Below are 13,872 nucleotides of genomic sequence, written 5' to 3'. Positions count from 1 at the left end.
GGGTGCTGTGTCTCCCTTCCTTCCTTCGCTGAAAAGGATTTTACAGGTAAGGTCTTACCAAAATCCGTCTTTCAGCAGCAGAAGGGAAGGAAGGGAGACACAGATCCATTACTAGTGGGACGTCCCAAAGCAGTCCAGAACTAAAGGGTGGGAAACAGTGGCAGAATTGCCAACACCCCAACAACTTAGGCAAGCGCGCAACAAGCGCCAAAACTAGATTAAGATAAAACCTAAACCACCGCCGCCTGCAGGACCCTGCATCCCAAGGCCGCATCGGTGAAAGCACTCACGTCCACTTTATAAAATTTAGTAAAAGTGTGGACGGAACGCCATGTAGCCGCCCGGCAGAGCTGAGCTGCCGAGGCCCCCGACGAACAGCCCACGACGAACAGCCCACGACGAACCAACCGCTCTCGTGGAATGAGCTCGAACCTTAACCGGACAAGGCTCGCCCTTGAGCCGGTACGCCTCCAGGATAGCCGAACGCATCCACCGAGCTATAGTGTCCTTGGAAGCCCGATAACCACGCCGACGACCAGCAGGAATCACAAAAAGAGAGTCCGACTTCCGAAACCCTTGCGTGATGGTAAGATAGAACTTAAAAGCCCGCACCAAATCCAAAGAGTGCAAGGCCCGTTCCTTTGGATTCCTTGGTTTCGGACAGAGGGAGGGCAACACGATGTCCTGTTTGACGTGGAAACGCGACACCACTTTGGGCAGAAAATCGCAACGGGTACGAAGCACCACGCGATCCGAGTGGAACTCCAGAAAAGGGGGCGAGCAAGACAGTGCCGCCAACTCAGAAACCCTTCTCAAAAGAGGTGACCGCCACCAGGAAGGCCACCTTCCAAGAAAGCAAGTAAAGCGTAGCTGAATCCATAGGCTCAAACGGCCCGTGCTGAAGAGCCTCCAAGACTAGATTGAGCCGCCAAGGAGCCACAAACGCCCTCCGGGGTGGGAACAGACGTGCAATCCTGCGAAAAAACGAACGCACATCCCTGCGCGAGGCAATAGCTTTCCGAAAAAGCACGGATAGTGCAGATACCTGACCCCGCAAGGTACCAACCGCCAGACCCTTGGCCAAACCACATTGCAGAAAAGCCAAGAAGTTGGGAATGGAAAAAACCCTCTGGTTCCTTGACGATCCAGAACACCATGAATAGAAGGCCTTCCAAGTTCTGTGATAAACCCTGGTCGTAGCCGGACCTCTGGCCGCCCGCAAGGTGGCGATGACTTCGGCCGAAAACCCACGACGGGTCAAGATCTCTGTCTCAAGAACCACGCCGTCAAACGAAGCGACTTCAGGTCCGGATGGCGAATGGGCCCTTGGGTTAGCAGGTCCGGGCGAAGAGGCAGTGGAAACGGAGGCGCCACCAGAAGAGACACCAGAGTTGAATACCACGCCCTCCGCGGCCAATCCGGCGCCACCAAAATCGCCGGAATACGCTCTAGTTTGATCCACCGGATCACCAGTGGAAGTAAGGATACCGGCGGAAACACGTAGATCAGCTCGAACTGGTCCCACGGGGCCACTAGAGCATCTACCGCCACAGCTTCCGGGTCCCTGTATCTGGACATGAACGTCGGAATCCTGGCGTTCAGCCTGGATGCCATCAAGTCCACTTGGGGAGTCCCCCAACGGGAGCACAGCAGTGCAAAAACTTCCGGATAAAGACCCCATTCCCCAGGATCCACCTGCTCGCGACTGAGGAAGTCCACCGTGATATTCAGCACTCCTGGGATGTGAATCGCGGATATGGCTGGAACCCTGGATTCGGCCCAAACCAGGATCCGAGAGACCTCCATCATGAGTCTGGAACTCCTCGTCCCGCCCTGATGGTTGATATATGCGACCGCTGTCACATTGTCCGTCTGAATCCGGACCGGCAGACCGCTCAAAGGGACCGTCCAATGTCGGAGGCAGAGAAATATCGCTCTTAACTCCAAGATGTTGATCGGCAGAGAGGACTCCTCTGACGACCAGACCCCCTGAACCCAGAGATCGTTCCAAACCCCCCCCCAGCCAGTCAGGCTGGCATCGGTGGTAATGACCGACCACCATGGGAGGAGGAAGGATTTCCCCAGGGATAAAGTCTCCGGACGTAACCACCATCCAAGAGACTCTAGCACCTTGCGGGAGATACCGACACAGCGATCCAGCGAAGCCGGCGATCGGTCCCAACGGGTCAGAATAAGATCTTGAAGACCCCGGGAATGAAATTGTGCAAACGGTACCGCTTCCATTGCCGCCACCATCAGACCCAGAAGGCGCATACACCTCCGAAGAGACATAGTCATCGCTGACCTCATAGCCTGGACAAGGTGACGAAGGTTCGCTTGTTTGTCCGGAGGCAGGGACACCACTGCCCGTACAGTGTCGAAATGCATCCCCAAGAACAGGATGGACTGCGACGGCTCCAATGACGACTTCTTCCAATTGACCAGCCACCCGAAGTCCTCCAGGTGGTGAAGAGAGAGATCGCGAGCTGTCACTGCCTCCTCCGCTGTGGGTGACACAATTAACAGGTCGTCCAGGTAGGGGAGAATCGTAACTCCTTGCTTTCGAAGGAGCGCCATGAGCGGCGCCAGAATCTTTGTAAAAACCCTGGCGCCGAGGCCAACCCGAACGGTAGGGCCACAAACTGGTAATGAGCCTGACCTATGGCGAACCGCAGGAAGCGCTGGTGAGCCCTGCCGATAGGGACATGCAAATAGGCGTCGCGGATGTCGATCGACACCAAAAAAATCGTGCTGCGACAGGGCCGCCACAACGAAGCAAAGAGACTCAATACGGAATTTCCTGGTCCGGACGTGCAAATTCAATTCTTTGAGGTCCAGAATGGGGCGAAACTTGTCCTCCTTTTTGGGAACCACAAAAAGGTTGGAGTAAAACCCCCTTCCCTGGTCCTCCGGCGGAACCGGAATCACCACATCCTGCTGTAGAAGAGAGTCGACCTCCCGCAGCAGTGCGGCAGCTAGCCTGGGCTCGGACAGAATGCGCGACTGACAAAACCTGTCCGGGGGTCGAGAATGAAACTCCATGAAATAACCTTCCGACATAACCCGCGTCACCCAGGCGTCCGATACGTGTGACACCCAAATCGACCCAAATTGTAGCAGACGACCTCCCACCCGAGAGCCCTCGAGAGGGTTCCTGGCATCAGTCCGCCTTAGTGGGCTTTTTGTCAACCTCCCGCTTGTCCTGATGGAAATGTTGTTTCCAGGGAGTACGGGATTTCTGGGAGGTCTTTTTTCCGGAAGACGAGGGACGATCCGATCTCCAAGAAGGCTGACCGAACCGACCCCTGTGCCGAAAGGACCGACGACCACTACCGGCACTTGACTTGCCGGACGTAGAAAAAGCTGCCTTTCGCTGCGGCAAAGCCGGATCTTTGGCCTTGGCAATCAGCTCCGTGAGGTCCGAACCAAACAGCTGACCGCCCTTGTACGCCAGACTCAGCAAACCTTGTTTGGATACTGCGTCTCCGGTCCACTGTTTAAGCCACAGTGCTCTCCTGACTGTGACGGCCGAGGATTGAGCCCTGGACATCACTGAAGTAGTATCCAGCACTGCGTCCCTGTCATATATGGCAGCCTCTTCCAAGAGCTGGAAGAGCCTTTCCACTTCAGACAGCGGAGTTCCATCTTGCCATGCCGTCCGCAGCTGATCCAACCACCGCCCATATGGCCCCCAAAGCCGCTCGGAATCCGTGACCCGCGGCCTCGTAGATAAGACTTTGCCGCTAACTCCGTCCTTCTGTCCAGCGGGTCCTGAAGACTCGCCTTCCCTTTTACAGGAAGCAAAGAGGATTTGCTCAGCTGAGACAATGGCACATCCACTTCAGGAGAGGGGACCCAATTAGTGATAGTTTCCGTGGATCAGGGATACAGGGCATCAAAAAACCGCAACCCTTGGAAACGTTTATCCGGACACAGGCGTTCTTTCTCCACCGCCTTGTTAAGTTCCTCGTGCATCGGCAGCGTCGAGCGAGCCCGACGCGACTCCTGATACAGCCGGGCCGATTTGCCAGGGCGCCCCGTCACCTCTTCAGACAGTTGTAACGCTTCCCGCATTGACGCTTCTTGCTTCTAGACGTCGGTTGGGACTTAGCAGAGACCCAATGACCCAGGAGGTCAGACAGACTGTCAATGGAGCGAGTGAGCGCCTCCACCTTAACATCACTGAGACCCCCAACTAGCGTTGAACTTGACGCCGTTGAAGACCCCGGCGTATCAGATACGCGTGACCGATCCTGAAGCGGACTGGGAGAGAGGTCCGCGCCCCCTGGTCCCTGATCCGACATGCCCCCACACAGTTGCGAGCGTCGCGGATAAGGCAGTAATAACCTTACAATGGGTACAGTAACCAAGGATGTGTGAATTCCACTACCACAGCCTGTTCTTGCACAAAAAATCACCCGGCACTGAAGGGTTAAAGCTCCTCCTTAGAAGGAGAAAAGCTACCCCAGCGGCCTGCAGAGCAAAAGTTAACCTAACAGACTAGAGAGAAGCACCCTCTGATCCCAGAAGGGTGCACCTCCAGAGAGGGTTAACAGCCTGATGGGCCAGACCCCGTTCAGAAGGGGTTAATGCTACTGATCCGCACTACCCTTTTTGTGAGGTGTGCGTCAGAGCTATCTCAGCAGGGAAGTGGCAGCGCCGTATACCGCACACCCTGTCAGTCTAGGACATAGGGAAAGTGCTCTGCGCTGTAATACCCAAGAAGGAACTTTCTGCCTAAAAGGCAGGAGAGACTCACCAGCTGGCGTAGCGACTGCTCTTCTCGGTGTGCTGAGAGCGGGGAGCAGGGAGTAGGAGACGCTGCACGAGGATGGACGCTGGCCGGAAGAAGAAGGGTCTGGGACATCTCCAGCGCGCGCTTTCCAGGCACTTCCTGTCACGAGCTAAGAAGACCGACAGCAGAGAGATGTTAAGCCACGCCCCCCGCCGAGCTACATATGGAGCGCGCGAATCCTCCGTCCCTGCTCCCCTGCCAGCCGAGGATCAACGCTGCATGCATAGGAGAAATCCCTGCAAGCCAGAAAAAAACAGCAGTCACCACAAAACACATACAGTGACAGTGGCTGCCGCAGCAGCCGCTGAAAGCACTGAATAAGAGCACTTACCCAGCTGAGCGCCACAGGGACCCCCAGGGATGTGTGGCGCCGTGGCCCTTGCTCCCCCCCACGGCGGAGCGCGCAGGGACCCCAGGGAGCGCCCTGTATCCCGTGGGGCCAGCAGGGTTCTGCGGGGACCTCTTTAGGGGGTACGCAGATCTGCCAGGGGAGGGTCAGGGGTCCCAGCAGCGCTGAGACCCCCTGAGACCTCTAGACCACGGGGGGTCTAGGTCTCCGGAATAAAAATAAGAAAATCTTCTGAGGAGCTGCGAAGGCAGCGACCTCAAATTTCAGACTGAGGAACATAGGAGTAGGAGGAGCCTAAGCTGGAGGGGCCGGTCGTCACTTTTTATAAATCGGAGGTGAACTATCCTGTGGGGCTCCGCCTACCCACTAGTAATGGATCGGTGTCTCCCTTCCTTCCCTTCTGCTGCTGAAAGCTAAACATAAGCCATCATTAACACCTAAACAGAAAAAAACAAGGTTACAATGGGCTAAGGAAAAGCAATCGTGGACTGTGGATGACTGGATGAAAGTCATATTCAGTGATGAATTGCGAATCTGCATTGGGCAAGGTGATGATGCTGCAACTTTTGTTTGGTGCCGTTCCAATGAGATTTATAAAGATGACTGCATGAAGAGAACATGCAAATTTCCACAGTCATTGATGATGTGGGGCTGCATGTCAGGTAAAGGCACTGGGGAGATGGCTGTCACTACATCTTCAATAAATGCCCAAGTTTACATTGATATTTTGGACCGTTTCCTTATCCCATCAATTGAAAGGATGTTTGGGGATGATGACATCATTTTTTCAAGATGATAATGCATCCTGCCATAGCGCAAAAACTGTGAAAACATTCCTTGAAAGAAGACGCATAAGGTCAATGTCATGGCCTGCAAATAGTCCGGATCTCAATCCAATTGAAAATCTTTGGTGGAAGTTGAAGAAAATGGTCCATGACAAGGCTCCAACCTGCAAAGCTGGTCTGGCAACAGCAATCAGAGAAAGTTGGAGCCAGATTGATGAAGAGTACTGTTTGTCACTCATTAAGTCCATGCCTCAGAGACTGCAAGCTGTTATTAAAGCCAGAGGTGATGCAACAAAATACTAGTGATGTATTGGAGTGATCTTTTGTGTGTTTGTTTTTCATGATTCCATAATTTTTTCCTCAGAATTGAGTGATTCCATAATTTTTTCCCTTTGCTTGGTCTGAAAAAAAATTACCCTTACTGAGTACCACATTTTTTTTCTTGATTTCTTTTAGTGTTTCTTAAAGCCCTAAAGTTGCCATTTGAAATGACTTTAGTTTTGTGCCATGTCTGTGATCTGCTTTTTTTCAACAACATTAAACAACTGAATGAACACCCTCTGAGCCCAGTGATTCCATAATTTTTGCCAGGAGTTGTACATGCAGCACATAAATGCATGTTTACTTCATGTCTGCGGCATACATCTCATCCTTTCCCATACAAAACCTTAGATCAGGAATGTCAAACTCAAATACACAAAGAGCCAAAATGAAAAACTTGGACCAGTCGTGGGCCAACCAGTATACAGTAAAATGGGCCCCACATAGTCCTCCATTCAGTATAATGGGCCCCACATAGTCCTCCATACAGTATAATGGGCCCCACATAGTCCTCCATACAGTATAATGGGCCCCACATAGTCCTCCATACAGTATAATGGGCCCCACATAGTACTCCATACAGTATAATGGGCCCCACATAGTACTCCATACAGTATAATGGGCCCCACATAGTCCTCCATACAGTATAATGGGCCCCACATAGTCCTCCATACAGTATAATGAGCTCCACATAGTCCTCCATACAGTATAATGGGCCCCACATAGTCCTCCATACAATATAATGGGCCCCACATAGTCCGCCATACAGAATAATGGCCCCACATAGGGGTGGTGGTTCTGGTGTCACAGGACGATTATAACCACCCTGCGGGCCAGATTTGGTCCACAAGCCAAAGTTTGACATCCCTGCTTTAGATGAACCAGTAATGGAGGAATATTCTGGTTCTAGGATTTGGCTGACAGCAATTTCACGAGTTCCCCATACACAGGAACAGTTGGTGCACCCTAGCACTTCTGTATACTCTGTTAGAGAGCCGCTGTCTAACTCCCCTGGTAATGTCTGATGTCATGGAGAACAAGCATGGAGGCAGTCCGAAATCTGATGTGAGGAACCATTCTCTCCCCCGACATCATCTATCGGGTGGAAAGTCTGGAGGGCCCCATAAACATTATAAAAAAGGGCAAGGAAACAGGAAGGGGAAAATTTCATCCAGCACTGAATTGAAAAATCTTCGATTAAATGAAAACCATGTTTATTGTGAATCTTACTTGACAAGTCAATAAAAAGAAGTACATATGAAACTTACACGTTTCGTACTAATACTAGTCCTTATTCGTAGGATTCACCTAGTAGAAATCCTGCTCTGCATCTACTGGGAAGGCACAATCTGTTACCATGATCTGCAGGCAGCTCTTGCTGTGCCGATGACCTGTGAAGCAGCTGTCTAAGTATCTCATTAATCATCAGGCAAAGTGTCATTTCGAAACACGTTGACAAATAAACTGCATTCCTGCATCTATGTTCTCCTGCTCATCACTGATCCTCCGGCAACGCAGACCTTATCCAACTCCTCTCCAGCCTCACTTGTTTTCCACATCGTGGGTCTGCAGCAGCCTATTCAAGCATTTACAGAGGTTGTGACTTCACAACCACACCAGGTGAGCAAAACTGTTCATTTTTTCCTGCTTCCACTCAGATAAGACCCTATTGCGCTCATGGTCTTTCCAGCTTTTTTTTCCATTCCTCCATTCATAAGGAAGCTGAGGATTGTGAATAAAACTGGAAATCACCAAACATACCCCATATTATGGGGAATCTATCACCTGCTTTTTCTTGCCTAATCTGTGAACAGCATAATCTAGGAACAGAGACCCTGATTTCAGAGATGAGTCACTTACTGGGTTGCTTGCTTTAGTTTTGATAAAATAACAGTTTTATCTGCATGAGATTATCACTAGAGCACTAGTAAACCTGCTGTCAGGTAATCCTCCATATTCATGAGCTCTGTATAACCCGCCCCATCACTGATTGGCAGCTTTCTGCCTACACACAGTGTACACAATAAACTGCCAGTGATGTGGGCGGGGGTTATACAGAGCTCAGCATTCAGAGACCTGAATCAGTGAAAACAGTGATTTTACCAAAACTAAAGCAAGCAGCCCAGTAAGTGACACATCGCTGGAATCAGGATCTCTGTCTCTACATTATACTTCTCTCAAGTGGGTAGCAAAAACCTGACGACAGATTCCCTTCAAGGGTTAGATCATGGTATACATTTTCCTGTGTATAGTAACAGAATGAAGAGGAATAAGACAATGCACACATACAAATTCATTTATTAAGATTGTACACTATACAATGTGGGGAGAGGGAGGAAGGGGGTAATGTTCAGGAAAGAAGGGTCTGCACTTGTTGTGGAGATCTATGGAGAATGCTTGTGGGCTCCTTGTAACTGTTAGCAGGATCCATCACAGCGTCGTACAATTCCATGTAGGCTCTGCACACCAGCTCAGTGGACTGTTTAATTATCTGTTCCCTGAGGAAAGCAAAGAGTTAATATATGCATTTATCTCCAGTCCAATAGTTATATGTGCGTTGTATATTCATTCTGTAGTTCCAATAACGATGAAAACATTTGTATCACAGAGAGAAAAGGAACATCACTGATTAGGTTTTACAACTCGTTAGGACGCTCCTTCGCAATGTAGAGTAGATTATGAATGGATTTTCTCATATATAAAACAAGCAACAACAATAGTGCCATCTGCAGGTTATAACAGGTACTTCAAGCAGAAGTTGAACTTTTTCCCCCTGCTGTAATGGTAAAATGCTATGTTTAGACCTCCATTAAATAAATGCACATTACGTTATGTAACCGGCAGATGTGACTAATTACATGAAATAGTAAATGTGCAACCTACACAGCTACAATGGGACACGGCAGGATGGAGACCTGCAGTTTAACATAGGAAATATTAGAGAAAACAACATTTATATACAGTGGCTTGCAAAAGTATTCACCCCCTTGGCTTTTTACCTATTTTGCTACATTACAACCTGTGTTTATATACTTTTGGAATCCGATTTGTGTGTGATCCATCAGCACTAAGCAGTCTACATTAGTGAAGTGAAAAAAATATAGGCATAAATTAAATTTATTGGATCAAATAACTAAAAATTGGCATGTGCATATGTATTCACCCCTTTTGCTATGAAGCCCCTACAATTTGCGACCTAGTGAGTTATTCTACACTAAGGGCCCGATTCATGATTGCACTTGCGACATTTTTGCTTAGTTTTTGGTATCTCTTGCCTTTTTTCATTTTTCTAGTAATTTCCGCCTTTTTGAAATTCTATTTTATAGATCTTTGCCACTGTGGGTGGGGTTTAGGGTTTCTAGATATTTTCACCTGATTCATCATTTGCAACTTTTCAAAAAGTCACAAAATTATTAGCCTATGTGCGCGAAATTCATGGACCGTGTGCGCCATTCTGAAGAATCTAGAGCAAAAAAGGATTTAAAAAAGCAAACAAATGATGATTCAGTGGCTAAATGTTTGGTTGTTGCTGACTGCCAGGAGAGGAAGATGTTCGGCAAAAGGGATGCCATTCACGAGAATGAGCCCGAGCTGGAGCACCAGGCACAGCCAAAGGACAAAAGTGGTGCTATTGCCAAAAAAATACACCTACTCTTCTAGCTCATGAGGTTTTTCCTTCCTCTGGATCAACACCGTAGGATTCCAGGTTGAATTTATGGACTTGTGTCTTCTTAAAACTATGAAGAAAAAAAATCAAAAACAGGATGCAAAGGGGTTGCCCCTGGTGTGGCTCTGCAGCCCTGTCTTGGATGGAGCCGAGCTGCACATGCTCGGCCTTTGTTCCATTCATTGTCAATGGGACTGCAGGCAATAGCCGGGCTATGTACTCGGCTTTCTGTGGCAGTCACATAGACAATGAATGGAGTGGAGGTCGAGCAAATGCACCTCCACACCGTTGTTGAAGACCGGGCAGCAAAGCCACTTCTCGAGTTTGCTGGAAGTCCTCGGATAGGTGATAAAGGGTTATTCTCAAAATAAGTTAATGATGTCATTGCCCTTCAGCAGTCCCTGTGGGGTAAAGGTATGGCTGACAGCAGCACCAAAGTGAGCTGCAAAAATAAGCTCCAATTCATCAAGCAGTTTACGCTAGTTTTCTGGTGGAAAACAACTTGAAATGCTGAAAAATTTTTGGCGCCGCAAACAAATTGTGACTTTTTAGCCTTTTGGAGGTTTTTGTTTTTTGGGGTTTTTTTAGCGCAAGTCTCAGCCATCTCTACCTACTTTTAAAAGTGGGAGGAGCTTCGTTGGGAGGGTCGTGGCTGAGAGCAACAAAATTTTTGCAAAATGTACAGTACAGACCAAAAGTTTGGACACACCTCATTTAAAGATTTTTCTGTATTTTCATGACTATGAAAATTGTACATTCACACTGAAGGCATCAAAACTATGAATTAACACATGTGGAATTATATACTTAACAAAAAACGTGTGAAACAACTGAAAATATGTCTTATATTCTAGGTTCTTCAAAGTAGCCACCTTTTGCTTTGATGACTGCTTTGCACACTCTTGGCATTCTCTTGATGAGCTTCAAGAGGTAGTCACCGGAAATGGTCTTCCAACAATCTTGAAGGAGTTCCCAGAGATGCTTAGCACTTGTTGGCCCTTTTGCCTTCACTCTGCGGTCCAGCTCGATTGGGTTCAGGTCTGGTGACTGTGGAGGCCAGGTCATCTGGAGTAGCACCCCATCACTCTCCTTCTTGGTCAAAGAGCCCTTACACAGCCTGGAGGTGTGTTTGGGGTCATTATCCTGTTGAAAAATAAATGGTCCAACTAAACGCAAACCGGATGGAATAGCATGCCGCTGCAAGATGCTGTGGTAGCCATGCTGGTTCAGTATGCCTTCAATTATGAATAAATCCCCAACAGTGTCACCAGCAAAGCACCATCACACCTCCTCCTCCATGCTTCACAGTGGGAACCAGGCATGTAGAGTCCATCCGTTCACCTTTTCTGCGTCGCACAAAGACACGGTGGTTGGAACCAAAGATCTCAAAATTGGACTCATCAGACCAAAGCACAGATTTCCACCAGTCTAATGTCCATTCCTTGTGTTCTTTAGCCCAAACAAGTCTCTTCTGCTTGTTGCCTGTCCTTAGCAGTGGTTTCCTAGCAGCTATTTTACCATGAAGGCCTGCTGCACAAATCTCCTCTTAACAGTTGTTGAAGAGATGTGTCTGCTGCTAGAACTCTGTGTGGCATGGACCTGGTCTCTAATCTGAGCTGCTGTTAACCTGCGATTTCTGAGGCTGGTGACTCGGATAAACTTATCCTCAGAAGCAGAGGTGACTCTTGGTCTTCCTTTCCTGGGGCGGTCCTCATGTGAGCCAGTTTCTTTGTAGCGCTTGATGGTTTTTGCAACTGCACTAGGGGACACTTTCAAAGTTTTCCCAATTTTTCGGACTGACCGACCTTCATTTCTTAAAGTAATGATGGGCACTCATTTTTCTTTACTTAGAATTTGTATTATGGCAAGAAAAAAGCAGCTAACAGTCTATTCAGTAGGACTATCAGCTGTGTATCCACCTGACTTCTGCACAACACAACTGATGGTCCCAACTCCATTTATAAGGCAAGAAATCCCACTTATTAAACCTGACAGGGCACACCTGTGAAGTGAAAACCATTTCCGGTGACTACCTCTTGAAGCTCATCAAGAGAATGCCAAGAGTGTGCAAAGCAGTCATCAAAGCAAAAGGTGGCTACTTTGAAGAACCTAGAATATAAGACATATTTTCAGTTGTTTCACACTTTTTTGTTAAGTATATAATTCCACATGTGTTAATTCATAGTTTTGATGCCTTCAGTGTGAATGTACAATTTTCATAGTCATGAAAATAAAGAAAAATCTTTAAATGAGAAGGTGTGTCGAAACGTTTGGTCTGTACTGTATGCTGAGAAAGTGGTGTAAATTACAACACAAGTGTACTCCAGTTCTTGAATGGATTGGTGGCGGCACAAAGGGACTGAAAGTTGCGCCAAATTCATAGAGAGCAGCACTCCTCTTAATGAATTAGGCGCATATCACTCCAGCGGACACTTCATCCAGACTGGTGTATACTATGGAAGCCTTGATGAATGACTCCAGCCCACAGCCTTCATCTTTCAGCCTAATAAAGCCTCAGGACCCTCGGTGACAGGAGACGGCTAGAAACCTTACCATTACAATATACTTAGCCCATTAAAGGCCACCACGACACTTTTTCTTGCCTTTATGAACAGCTAATGTGATCCAACACAACCGTGCTATCACTGCTGCATAAAGCTATATATCATTTAAGGAAGCCCCCGCTGCATTGTACATGTATAATGCTGTCAAATTGCCCCTATTTTACAGCACTTACAATGCAGGAACATTAGTAACTCACAGGCGACTATTTATACTCAACCCAGAAGCCCATTTTCTTATAAATATTTAACATAAATGCTGGATTTTCACGCCGAGCCCTTGTACTTCCACTGTAAAAATAAGGGTGAAGGGGGTGGGGGGCGTTTCATGTCAAATGTAGTATTTAAATACAGAAATAGATTAGTCTGGAGCGTTAGGCTTCCGCCAATTTGTCAGTGATATGCAATAAATGACGACCCAGCAATGATGTCCGGATTGTGATGAAATAACAGGGTGACTAAACCCACAGCCTTCTTTTTTAAATCAATTAGGTCCAGTTCACATTAATTTATGGCCTGATAATTAAAGGGAATCTGTCAGTAGGATCAACCCTCCTATAGCGTCTATATGGGCATGTAGGTCATAGGAAGCGGAATAAAATGTTACCTTGATATCTGTGATCTGATGTCTTATTCCAGAGAAATCCAGTTTTTTTCTTACTATGTAAATGAGCTGTTACAATCTATGGGCCGGACATAGATCTCCCTGAAACATCCCGTGCAGGATTGGTCTCCCTGCAGCTCTGTATGGCAAAGAGGCCTTAAGTTTGCCAAAAAAAAAAAAATCTTTGAGCATTTAGCTTAAGCCTTATACTTTTGCTATGTGTCTGCATGGTGACCGACTACAAACATGCACTATGTAGTCTAGTCCTGCAGTCACCCTCTTTGGTCCGTCTTCTACTGTTACGTTTAGTAAAAAAAAAAAAAGAAACACAGCTGGAAAATATAAAGAACAAACGGAGAACAAAAGAGTAGTTAGCAAAGAAACAAAATCTTTATTAGTAATTCATAATCACAGTGATAAAAAGCTATATAGAAAAATAATAACAAGGCAAGGGGATCAGGAAAAAACAGTGCCAGAAACAAGACAACCCCTGGCAATAAAATTGCTGAGCAATCCAAAATACAAAGATACAGATAAATCTACAGGCAGAGGGACACTCCATAAATATATAACTGCAAGAAAAAGCAGTAGATAAATATTACAGTTCACCCATTAAGGGATAAAAGTCAATAAGATAGGTATAGTCAACCATAATATATACAAGAATCGCTAAATAGCAACAATAAGAGAAGGATCCAAATTAAGGGTGAATTGTACAGCTACCCTATGCCTCGTAGTGTTAGGTGGAAGAGTATACAAAAGGTACCCGGAACCTAGATAGAATCACTCA

General features: G+C 47.3%; 1 protein-coding gene across 2 annotated transcripts in view; it reads right to left on the bottom strand.

The window, feature by feature from the left end:
• Positions 1-8,530: 8,530 nt before the first annotated feature.
• The window catches only part of COG6 (component of oligomeric golgi complex 6), a 117,783-nt gene continuing 112,441 nt past the window's right edge, over positions 8,531-13,872 (bottom strand). For both annotated transcript variants that reach the window (XR_012269145.1, XM_073662586.1), the window contains one exon: positions 8,531-8,748. Coding sequence is in view for 1 of the 2 variants with exons in the window: in XM_073662586.1 (XP_073518687.1) it covers positions 8,601-8,748 (148 nt within the window). In the remaining variant the exon portion in view is untranslated. The remainder of the gene's footprint in view (positions 8,749-13,872) is intronic.

The sequence above is a fragment of the Phyllobates terribilis genome, unplaced genomic scaffold, assembly GCF_046119375.1.
Source record: "Phyllobates terribilis strain yellow unplaced genomic scaffold, ASM4611937v1 Scaffold_2__4_contigs__length_985480577, whole genome shotgun sequence".
Taxonomy (NCBI): Eukaryota; Metazoa; Chordata; class Amphibia; order Anura; family Dendrobatidae; genus Phyllobates; species Phyllobates terribilis.
The sequence above is the reverse complement of the archived record's forward strand: the minus strand, read 5'-3'. Positions and strand labels throughout refer to the sequence as shown.